This window comes from Micromys minutus (genome assembly GCF_963924665.1).
Source record: "Micromys minutus genome assembly, chromosome: 21".
Classification (NCBI taxonomy): Eukaryota; Metazoa; Chordata; class Mammalia; order Rodentia; family Muridae; genus Micromys; species Micromys minutus.
Window position 1 is genome coordinate 41,420,468 of NC_137956.1, and position 12,570 is coordinate 41,433,037.

At 44.9% G+C, this 12,570-nt stretch overlaps 1 protein-coding gene across 2 annotated transcripts in view; it reads right to left on the reverse strand.

The window, feature by feature from the left end:
• Positions 1 to 632: 632 nt before the first annotated feature.
• Positions 633 to 12,570, reverse strand: part of STAC (SH3 and cysteine rich domain) — a gene marked incomplete at its 3' end in the record, with an annotated part of 118,455 nt that continues 106,517 nt past the window's right edge. For both annotated transcript variants that reach the window (XM_080934431.1, XM_080934430.1), the window contains 3 exons: positions 8,359 to 8,410; positions 8,122 to 8,259; positions 633 to 731 (listed from right to left, as the gene is read on the reverse strand). In XM_080934431.1, the coding sequence (XP_080790557.1) occupies positions 633 to 731; positions 8,122 to 8,259; positions 8,359 to 8,410 (289 nt within the window). The remainder of the gene's footprint in view (positions 732 to 8,121; positions 8,260 to 8,358; positions 8,411 to 12,570) is intronic.

Consider the following 12,570-nt stretch of genomic DNA (forward strand, 5'->3'; position numbering starts at 1 on the left):
CTGTGCCTTGGACCTTGCCCTGCCACCCTCGAGTCACTAAAGTAGCAGGAATGCCCTCATTCGCCATCAGTAGGTAAGTGAGATCACGCACTTGGTACCACGCCAGTTTGTCCCTGCCTAGGATGTGCTTGAAGGGCTGAAGGGAAAGACAGAACAATCCTGCCAGTGGGGACACAAACAGCAGGAGCCGGAGTGAGCACTGGGGTGGTGGGAGCTGGGAGGTTGGACTTCTTGATTCTCTGCAGGAGTCATGATGAGGTTGATTGGCCAGCACTGGAAACAGTAATCCAGAACCAGAGTAACACTTGGCTACTCTGCTCCCAACTTCTCGCTAGGAGTCCACCATGACCTGGAACAGACTCCAGCCTTGCACAGGTGGACAGGAAGGGAGCTGGGTCCTGGGGCAGCCTTAGCTACAGCCTACTTACTGCCCCCAGCTGCCCTCAGCTCTGGGATGCTGCTCTCAGGCAGCCTCGATGTGCTGTGCAGTGGACCTGTTTCCAGATTGCTAGCACAATCTCTGATCTTCAAGTCTCCCTGTTTCCTGGGCACCCATCGGTGCAGCTGCTCCTCTGGGTGGACACAGAGAGATCAGCAGCGCTGGCCTCCTGCACTGGGAGGAACTGGTTCAGTCACACGTCAACCAGCACATCCAGCGGGACAAGGCCTCTCTTCTTCCCACTGAGGACTCTGATGAAGCCGTCCTGTTCTTCCTCAGAGGTCACACAGATCTGAGGGCCGGGGGAGAGAAAAGAAAGGATTCAGTTTAGCAGGAACATGTGGGGGGACCTGCCTGAGGGTACAGGAGCACGAAGCTGGGAAAGGAGAGAAGGCTCAGGGAGTGGGAAGTGGGGGGGGGGTATTGTGGGGAGCGGCAATGTGAGGAAACGCCCAGTAAAACATTACATGCAAACCTGGGTTTGGAAACAGACCCAGATGCAGAATGTTTTCTGAGTTCCAGCTTCATGAGTGAGGATTAAGAGAGTGGCATTAAGTACTGTGACTCCCCGAAGAGTCTCTGTAAGGACAGAATGACAAAGTCACATCGAGGAACTGGCAGAGGGCATGACAGTTCCTAGTATATTATGCTGAGGAACCAAACTAATAACAGTCACTCATTGGCTCCTGCCCAGTGCTTGGATTCTTACACGTGCCTCCTCCAACACCAGAAAGCCAAGGGACAATTTCATTACCAGCTCCAGGCAAATAGGCAAGAGCATTTCTCATGGTCCAGAGCAGGCGCCTGTGTGAGACCTCAGAGTGGGTGCTGAGAGTCTGATGGGACACCCTCGCCACTCAGTCTTCACAGGCTAGCAAAGGCAGAGGTGAGGCCTGGTAAGAGGTTCCTGGGGTTGTAAGTGAATCAGAAGGGCGAGGCATGAAGCTCTGCACATGCCTAAAGGGTGGGCAGAAGCTACGGGATTTTTAAGATCAACCGAAGTGATCGGCTTGACTGGAAATGGTACTTCTTTTACTTCCTTACTTCTCTTCACCACCCCTCCCCACTTCCCCTTTCCTCCAGTCCCTTCTGTTCCCCCCATCCCACCCCTTTCTCTTTCTAGCCTGGAGACTTCTCACGGGCTTCATACACCTCCTTCCTGACCCGGCCAGCACAGTTACTGTTGAGCAGACCTGGCCTGGGTACACGGTGCCAACCTTTGGTGGGGAGACTGTGCACAGCCTTCCAAGGAGGTTCGCCTTGACCCTAAACAGTGATGCCTGCAGCCATCCAGCCCAGCTATGACTTGACCCTCAGCTTGACCCTTCTTTAATATGGGGAAAGGCTATTTTCGGACTTAATTTCTTCACCACTCTCTTTTCCAGAGCACAGACTCTTTGCTGGGTTGGAGGTTCCTGCTTTGGAGTTAAGGTCAACTCTTTATTGCTTACTCTCTTATCACAGTAATCCCCACTACTGTGATCACAATCATCATCATCATCATCGTCATCATCTTTAAAACAGATTTATTACTTTATGTTTATTACTATTAACTTTTATTCTATGTGTATTCTTTGCCTGCATGGATCTATGTGCACCACTTGTGTTTGTGAGGCCCACGGAGGTCAGAAGAGGGCATCAGATACCCTGGAACTGGGAGTTCAAGACCATCAGGATTGGCCGTGTGGGTATTAGGAATCAAACTCAGGTCCTCTGGAAGAGTAAGTGCTCTTAATCAGGGGGGCATCTCTCCCACCCCATAGTCTTTCAAATATATATATATATATATATACATATATATATAAGCATGTTTCTCTGTGCACATGAGTGCGGTTGCCCATGGATGCTAGAAGCATCAGATCCTCTACATGTGGAGTTACAGGGAATTGTACGCTGCCTGATGTGGGTGCTGGAACTGAACTCAAGTCTTCTGCAAGATCGGAACATGCTCCTAACCTCTGAGCCCAACTCTCCAACCCGTGTCACCATCATTTTCAGGCCAGGCATCTGGGCTTCTCCCCTGGGTTTGAAACCCAGGAGCCCCACTGGACCCAGATTGCTTTACTCAGGGTTTCAGGGTGGACTCAGTCTGTACTCATCATGGCTTCCTTGAATGTGGCACAGGTCCAGGAAACAAGAACTCTCTGCCAAGGAACTTTGGAGAAAGTTTTTCCTTGCTCTACAAAGAGGCGCACTCTGAAGAACATTGCTTCTGTTGTTGGAAAGAAATTTGTTAGGTGACCTGGAGTGGGGGGGGGGGGGAGGGGAGGCAGCTATTGTTCTGAAGACCTTAGAAGAGATAGGTGAAGAGAGATTTATATCCCTGCCCATGGGGTCAAACCACCCCACAGCAGACCCTCATTGTGCGCTAGAAGTAAACCTTGGAGGTTGAGTAAAATTAGTTTCCTAACTTGTGAAGTGCATTTGTTAGCTATTGCTGTCATAAATGATGGCCACCTTAGTGCCATTAAGTGACAACGATCCATGGCAGTGTGGTTCTTGGGGCTGATGGCATGGGGACTTGGCAGATTTTTGCTTGTTTAAAGAGCTCTAAGGTCAAGGCTAATGAGGCCAAAAGACTCTCTCTTCTCTCTTTCCTATTTCTCCAGGAGTGAATTCAATTCAAGGAGCATTGTGCATTGAGGTTGTTGCTCCTGGTGGTTGTGGAGCTGAGGTTTCAACTCCCTTACTGTTTTCCACTCTGCTGTATGTAGAATGGCAAGGACTGTATTTCAGTGAAACTAAATAGAAGTAGACAGAGTAAATACAATGCAATATTAAGCTTTGAACTCACAGGAAAGCTTGGCATGACATACATTAGGTTTTTTAATGTTAATGACTTGACAGCTGAGTTGCTGTGGTTGCTATCTTCTTCCATTTTTAAAATACTATTTTCTAAATATCACCATAATAAACAGATTTCTGTTTTATAATCTAAAAATAATTTCCGGTTTAATTTTTTTTTTTGCAAGAGCCCAAGGATCCATGAAAAATGTCTACAGCTAGGACAGAGCCACGGATGACAGAATGAGAATGTTTTAGAGGAACCTCAAGCTGATTAAGTAGGATTCTTTTTAAGTCTAAAAAAATGAAGAGAATTCATCCTGTCAAGTCAGGCTCCTATGTGTTCATAATAGATAACGTAATTCCATCCTGAAACAAGAGCTCTGTGGATAAACAATATAATAATTATGAAAGATTAGCCTTGGAGACAAAAATGTGATTTAATAAGGAAAAAAAAAGCACTGCATCTATTTTCAGAATCAATTTTCTCCAACGTCTCTGCTAATGGTCACTTGTCTCTTTGTGTTTTTAGCGTTATACATATCACCCTTGCTATTTTCTGGTGCCCATGGGGTGCCTTACACTGTTATTTGTCACTGCAGATGGAGTCCTCACCGAGATCTGCTCTGAGTTATGAGGGTGGGAGATGACTTTGGTTAAGCACCCATGCTGTTCAGGTACCATGCTGTCTCCACACGGGTGGCCATGAGGAACTCTCAGGTCTGCATCAGGGAGATACTACTGTACTGATTTTTTTAGGTGACTATCAAAACTACACATGACGCAGATCCATTTCTACATGACTTTGGCATCAGTGGCCTTTTTACTCTGTAACATTTCCTTAAGAGGTTTTGAAAGTTTTCACATGAATTAATAATTTAGAAAATTAAGGTTGAGGTCGAATTTGAATTTTGTTTTTAATAAAAAACGTTTTCTTTTTTGGTGGGGGTGAATTGGGAGTCGTGCTAAGTATGTGGCCTTGAGGACTCACTATGTAGATCAGGCTGATCTTGAACCCATAGAGACTGGCTTGTCTTTGTTTCCTGAATGCTGGGATTAAAGATGCCAATCTTCTATAACAACATTCTTAAATTAAGGCTGTTGTTTGATCTCATGTAGCCCTGGCTGGCTTAGAACTCCTGATCCTCCTGCCTTTACTTCCCAAGCGCTGAGGCGAAAGAGTGTGACCTCAGCGCAACTCAGAGGTTTTCTTGTAGCTGGAAAACCAAACGTGACAAGGGCATTCCCACTCTTCCCTCATCCAAGTCCATGTCTTCACTGCACCAGGTCAAGACAGGAGAAGTAGGCTGGCTGTGTGGGCTGTGCATATTAGAGATGTGGCCACAACGTGGTGACACACTGTCCAAAGCTTGGAAGAGAGCAAATCACTCAACAGGGAAGCTGTGCGAGCCAGAATGAGTTCAGGAAGAGGTACTGCCCGGGTGCTGAGTTCTGAGCTGATGCTCTAACCTGCGCTTACATGGCCCCCTTGAGCAAGGCACATATATTGGACTCTGTTGGACTCTATATTGTAAACTAGAACTACTGCCTGATTAATTCACACAACCCATGGGGCAAAGGCAGAGAAAGCATAGGTATCTAAATATTACAAATACCCCATGTCAAGCATCCTCTCCATTCACCTTCTTCTTTCTGAACCTGCAACATGGTGATATTTGGCCAGTCTCGCTAGCTACTCTTTTTCCTGGGTGTCCTGTCTCCATTAGGCTTCTGGGAGGGTGCTAAGGATCTGAACTCCTGTCCTCATGATTACACAGCAAATCCTTTACCCACTGAGCCGTCCTCTCCCAATTATTTCTATTCCATTTTGACTCCCACTGAAAAAGACCCCACATGTCTTTCCTCTGTCTGTCTTGCTTCTTCATGGGTGGAAAGTTTGGCTCAGCTCACGATCCAGGGACTCGCCTTCTTCCAGTCCTCTTCCCTTAGTAGGCAACTAGACAATCTTGTTGCCAGTTCTGTGTTTCTTCCGGGCCTTTTGTTTTGCCATGAGCCACCTGGTGCTACTGTCCCCTGAGCTTCAGGTGGTGGTGGTATAGTGGCAGTACTGAGGACAAGGTGCAGTGGCCTTTGATAGTGTGATCTTCTAGGTGCCTGGCTCACATCTCATTTCCAACACTGTGGTCAGAGGGCTGACATGACTGAGGACTCTCTGTCTGCGTATCTGCTCTTACATCTTTTAGAGACTTTAAGAAACATCCTCCCCTGGGCACAGCAGTGGCTGAGGTCTGGGCCTGATTTTTGTGTCCTGTCTATGCCATTACCATTGTGATCTCCAAACTCCTCCCCTCAGGAGAGCCTTACTCTTGACATCTTGACATCATTGTGCATTGTTCCTAGTTCTCACCATTATGAGATCACTGTGGGAGCTGCCCCTCCTCTCCCAGCTTTCCCCTGGGCATAGATTATTTTCACGAGTCCATTGTAAAAAATGGAATTTTAGCATGTGTGGGGCTCAGTAATTTTTGTGGCTCTTTATACATAAATCTGAAGCAACTATGAAATTTGCGAACTAATGCATACTAGCATTTATAGAAATTCAATTTCACTGACTCTGCTGATATATGGGAAAATAATGCTCTGATTTACTGGCATGGTATCTTTAATAATTTTTATTTGAATGACTTTAAAAATAATAGACAATAATTTTTTTGTAATAGCCATTTCTTTATATTGTAAGTTTTCTTCCCCTCTCTTTCTCTCTTTCTTTTGTCATTCTATTGGCTAGCTACCAGAAAAAATGAATTATCTTTGTGTGGAGCTTTTTTCTTTTAAACACTGAAAAACAAGCTCCAGACCTTGTGTCTACCACTGAGTTCTATCCTAAGCCTTTGCTATTTTGAAAAAGGTTCTTGGTGGATACGTAGTTTAGCCTGAACTTGAAATTTTCTTGCCTGTGTTTTCCTGAATGCTAGAATTACACAGGGTGAACCAGGTGTCAGGAGTAAGGAAACATGTGTCAAGTTGAAAAAGTCATTTGGAGCCACATACAGAAAAGAAAATTGTTGATCAAATTGAGTAAAACATTATTTTAGGACAACAAATCAGTTATAATTATAAAGTAATGACTGATTGTGTGTGTGTGTGTGTGTGTGTGTGTGTGTGTGTGTGTGTGTGTGTGAGTGACTTCAGAACTATCTTTGAAGGTAATTCCCAAAATGAGAGAGGATGGCTAGAGAGATGGCTCAGTGGATAACAGCATGGGCTGCTCTTCCAGAGGACTCTGGTTCAATTCTCAGCACCCATGTGTTGACTCACAGCTGTTTCTAGCTCCGGATCACGGGGGATTCAGTGCCTCACCAGCCCTCCACAGCACCAGGCACACATGTAAGTGCATAGACATTTGTGTTGGCACAATCCCCATACACATATAAAGTGATAAATAAATATCATCTAGGGTGCACTTGGAGCAACTGTGTTGGGCAGACAAGTATTAAATTATGAATTCATATTTCTTTCTTTAATTTCTTGTAAATTGAGCCTTCTCATATTCACACATTCAACTAGAGATATCCATTGTCTCGAGAAATGCTAGCATTACTATATTGTTACCAAGAAAGCAGAAAGAGGCCAACTTTTGACTTCCCAAACTGAAAACTGGCAGTCAGCTGTGAGGCTTCTTTGTGAAAGAAAGAACATTTCTAACTCCTGGCTACCCGTATCCTCTTCTAACACACAGAGCAGTTTCAGAGGTGTGAGCATGTTTGCCCAGCAGCGAAGATGGCACATGCACCAAGAGAAGACCGGAGAAGGACGGAAGGTTGGATACCTCCTCTGTGCTAGAGGGAAATACACAGAGAGAAGCAGGGCAGAGCTGAGGTGTGACTGTCCTGTTTGTTTCTATCTATATTCCAGGGGTGAGGTAAGGAGTCCACAAGGAAGAGGTTTAAGGACATTATAGATGCAGAAGACTCAGGAAAATCGGCAGAGCAAAAGGTATCAGGAATGTGTAGATTAGGTACAGGGAAATGTCCAGCGTCTCTGCCTGAGACGATTTTTACTCTGTGTTTTGCCTCAGTCTTATGTTGTTATGTGAAGGTGTATGTCCTTTAGGGAACCCAAAGGAACCCCCTGAGCCTTGGGACTTGAGAAGGAGATCTGAGTGTGACTGGAGCCAACACACCAAACCCCGGAGCACAGCACCAGGCAATGCCGAGTTTCCCTTTAGTTGATGACATATTGGTGGGAGCCAGCCCAGAGTGAAAACTGGAGGAGCTGCTAACTTCAGTGACTGGTGGTCCTCAGGCACAAGTGCTCTCTCATGGCATTATATACACTTTTTTAACAGATGCCATGGAGTGAGTGTAGTGGTTTGAATGAGAGAGGTCCCCTAAATGCTCATGCATTTGAACACCTGGTCCCCAGTTGGTGGCATTGTTTTGGAGAGGTTATGGAACCTTTAGGAGGTAGAGCCTTGCTGGAGAAACTGAGTCACGAGGGGCGGGCTTTGAGGTTTTACAGCTTATTCTCACTTCCTGTTCTCTCTCCCTCTACTTCCTGTGTTGGCATGAAATGTGATTGGACAGCTTCCTCTTCCCATTTTGAAGATTTCATTTTCTTTTGCCCTGCCCGTGCCTTTCCAGCCACTCTGGACTTTCATGTTCTGAAACTCTAAGGTAAAAATAAATACTCTTCCACTAACTTACTTTTAGTTATGGTGTTCTATTACAACAATAAAAGCTAATTAAGGCAGAGGTTTCCCGGCATTTCGGTTTTACATGTTAGATTCTAACTACCCTTGAGTACCTTTGTACCATGGGTATCAGATTATGTTTTCTCAAGTGGCACACTTGGTCTCTTTTTTTTTTGTCTGTGCTTGTGTGTGTGTGTGTGTGTGTGTGTGTGTGTGTGTGTGTGTGTGTGTGAACTTTACTCACCTGGTTCTCTTTCAGTGTTATCTGCCCCTGGTCCTTGCAGCCAATGAAGGTTCGGACACACCTATAAATCTTCTCGTGTTCTTCTACTCTCTGAACAAAGTTGGCTGGAAAGAAACCAACCCTGTCCTGAATCTTTCCCTGAAATGGAAGAGGAGGCATTCAGCGGCAAATGCAACATTTATCGTAACTGTCATCACCAAAGGAGTCTTCTTGCTTTTTAAAGCCCGAAACACTTACTTTCCACCAGTCTTCATTGGAGTCTTCTAGGAGAGTGATCAAGTCTCCCGGCCTAAAAATGAAGGATGCATGAGTTGAGGGGAGGAAGTCAAGTGAGGAAGAGAGAGTACTCTTTATAGTGAGGCAGGTTTTCATTCACGCAAATCGTCTTCAGATAAACGGAAGCAAGGAAGCATGATTCCACCGGCTCTTCCCTTCCAAGGGAATGGAAAGTGAATATTCACATTGCAAAAGTGGCCAGATTTAGAATTCAGTAAGTATCAGGGTATATTTTTCCCTGAGAAATATCTTCCTCTCATCTCCTGTATGTCCGATCCAATTTCCTCATGCATTTAGTATGTAGATATAGACTATATTTTGAATTTATGTTGTTGTTTAGTACTTATATCTAAAACCAGCCATACTCTTTATTATTATTATTATTATTATTATTAGTGATGGTTAATTCATCATCACCTTGATTGTATTCAAAAGCACACAGGCAAGACTTGGGAGGTGGCTCAGTGGTTAAGAACACTTGACTGCTTTATCAGAGGACACAGGTTCAACTCCCAGCATCCACACGACAGCTCACACTGCCTATAGCCTCACGTCCAGTGGATCTACCACCTTCACACAGACTTACATGCTGACAAAATGCCAATGCAGGCAAAATTTTAAAAAAGAAGAAGAAAAGAGAAGAAACACAGGGTATTGGTGAGACAAGGTTTTATGTATGTTGACCAGGCTGGTCTCAAACTCAATAAACAGATAAGACAAGGGACGGCTACGTTTTCATGTTTGCCTCTTTATAGGCCAGTGGAACTCCTAAGGCTACTCCAGACTCAGGGGACAGGAGGCCCCACATCTGTGAGAGCTACTGCAGTAACTCAAGCTGAGGAGAGCACACACAGGGACAGAGGAACTCAGAGCAGTCCACGTAACTGCTGACCCAGAGTCAGGGACTTTGCCCAGTGTTTGAATTGAGCCCTATACCCAGGGCTTGCTTTCTTTCTTTCTTTCTTTCTTTCTTTCTTTATTTATTTATTTATTCATTTATTCATTCATTTATTTATTTATTTATTTATTTATTTATTTATTTATGTGTACAAATTAAAAAAAAAAAAGACCTATTATCACACTGTTGCCCAGGCTGGCCTGGGACTTACTTTGTAGCCCAGGCTTGTCTTGAGCTTGCTGAAGTACCCTGGCTTCAGCCTCCTGATGCTCAGACTGTGTTACAACGACCTGTCATTTTTGAGCTTTCAGTCATCTTTTCGCCCTGCCTGGGTTTGCTGCTCCCTACTTGGAATCTCCTAAGATTCCTGTTCCTTCCTGTTCATCTTCCCACATTCTTATGAAGTCTAGCTGTTCTCTTATGAGATGAGTTCACATCATCCGAATCCCTATGGTATTAACCTTACCAAGTTGGTGGAGAGCTGGCACCACCCATGACTTGACTAACTGCTTATGGCTACAGCAGCCACTGTTTTACTTCATACAGCATTGGAAACGCTCTCTTCAAAGAACCTCATTTTTGACATTCTTGGGGGCTGGGTAGATTGCTGTGCCCACTTTGCACTCCTGCCTCAGTCTCTGGTGCTGTCACTGCCAAACCTCAGTTATTTCAACCGGGGCTTCCAGCATAGGCTCGATTGTTGTTGAAATCTAAGCGCCACACTATACTCCCTGTTGTTCCACGGGAAACTACCGGGACAGGGATCAGCGGAACGTGTCAGATTTTTTCAAGGGCCGCTCAGAGGGAAGACTCCAGTCTTGGATTGCTGGCTTTGGAAGGCTCAGGCATGTGAAGGGCTCTTTATGGTACTCCAAGGGGTGATGGGTAAGCAACGGGTAGAGAGTCTATTTGTTGGTTGAGCTCTTTTTTCTCTAGAGCACTCCTTCTTTTCCCTGATCCTCTTCTTCATCGTTCTCCTCCTCCTCTTCCTTATCCTTTTCTTATTTTTTTGTGTGTCTAACATGTTAATGTATGATGTATGAGTGCAAATGTGGGTGCCCGTTGAGTATATGGGAATCAGAGGGCAATCTTGGATATCTGTCCTCCCTTCCACCTTAGTGGAAGCAGGCTTTTTGTTGTTTACTGGTGTACTGCATAGTCAAGGCTTGCTGGCCTTCAGGAGTCCCCATAGATATCCCCTTAGGAGTAATGGGGCTACAGACATGTTTGGGGTTTACATGGGTCCCAGGGGTTTTGAACTCAGGTCCTTACCCTCCACTTTCCTCACCTTAGACCCTGAATCATTTCCCCAGCCCTTTTCTTCTTCTGAACCCTGTTGACCTATGGCCTCTGCCTCTGTTGGAACAGCTGTGTTTTCCCTTCACAAAACTTACTAGTTTTCTATAATTCCCAGGAATACTTCAGGATTTAGAATCTCACGTGAAAGGGATGGATCATTAAAAGATTAAGAATGTAGGTCAAGAGTCACAGTTTCTACCCACTCTGCTACAAGCAGCCCTGCAGCAGTAAAAGACAGCTGACCGGTTTACCATTCCGACAGTTGCAGCTGCCTGCTGAGGCCACTGAGAGAGAGATGGCTGAAGGAAATCGCCTTTTCCCAGGTGAGGGATTTAATTAAGCATCAGGGATGAAAGTCATTGTAGAAAAAAAAATCTGCTAAGCTCCAGCAGATTTTATTTAACCCTGTAACCTAAGAAACCGCACATCGGCATCAAATGCAAAGGCTTCGATGGGGGCTTGATAGGAGATGTAAGGAAGCAGGAGAATGGGGGAGGATGCTCGCCTCCAATCAGAGACCAGCTGAGACTTTAAAGTGCTCAGGAGTGGACAGTCCCAGAGCACCTACCCTGTGCTAATTAAACTACCTACTATAAGAGGGCACACACTGAAATAGCAGCAGTAATTTTATGTAAAATACCAGGTATACCCCTGACAGTGTGGTGAGGGGTTTTTTCCCAGTGAAAGATCTTACCCAGGACCAGAAAAGCGCTTGACAAGTGACGGGAGATGCATCGATCCATTTATTCTTTGCTTTTTAAAAAATTTCAATTCCTCATTCAACGACTATCTGCAGAAGGTAGAGTCTGAAAGAGCTATTTTACTAGACACCAGGTGTGTGCTCCAAAATTAAATCCTTGCTCAGAACTTCTATTCTAATGCAAACCATGAGTTATAAATAAGAAAATAAAGAACAAACCATTTAATAATAAAATAAACAACCACACATTGCCTTAAAAAAAAAAAAAAAAAACCACAGAAATAAACAGCTTGTAGAGGAGTAGATTCCTACAGAGGTTAGTCGAACTGCCCAGCCCTCTGGCCGAAATAGCTAATGATAAGTGTCTAGCCTCAAAGCCAAGACAACAACTTTCTACACATGACCCAAAAAGCTGGTGGGATCACTCTGTTCTCAGGCCTGGCACCATCACACAATGAGAACATCCTTTTCTGTGAACCCTGAACTCCCAACTTTTGCCCACACTGGGAGACAGGAGGTATATCTGGATGGGCATGCTATGTTAGGGGCCCAGCAGTGACAAGGGACGGAGAGGGGCACTTTTAGAACCCAAACTAACAGAGCACTCCTATACTTCCTATTAAGGGAATTTGCATATTCACAGTTTAAGCAGCTCCGCCCATGTACCAGTGCTTTGCCTTTCTAAATTAAGCTTTAATCTAGATGCTAAAGGCCACGTGGAAGGCAGTGAGACTCGGCCATCTTGGTACATTGTGTAACTTCCACTATGTGGAGAGAGGAGGCGATGATAAGAAGAAAAACACTCATGCCACAGTGTCCCAGACAAGGCTGAGCACCTGGCAGGAGGGAAGAGGGCCTCTGAGTCACTCCCTTCAGCCTGGTTGAGATGGAGTGGAAGACAGCTATCTAGGATTTCTCAGTCCAATGTCTTTTCAGGTTACCTGTTCTCTGGGTAAGGTGTGATTTAAAGGTTTAATCTCTGGATTCTCAGTGACAGGTGGTGTAAGCTGCCTGTGATATATTTTGTTGTTATTGTTGTTTTATTTGTTTTTTAATTTAAAAAAATGTGCTGGTCCAGATTTTGGGCTCCAGCTAGAGTTTGCTCAGTTCTCTGTATTAAGCACCAGATGAACTACATTACTTCCAACTACTTCCCAGGGCTTCATTGTTCAGGGTTCTGTGCTACAACTCTGATCTCTCACCCCAGGGTCAGGTACCAGAAAATGATGGATTATTCCTAAGCTCTGAACCCTGGCCAATTACAGGGAGCCCCAGG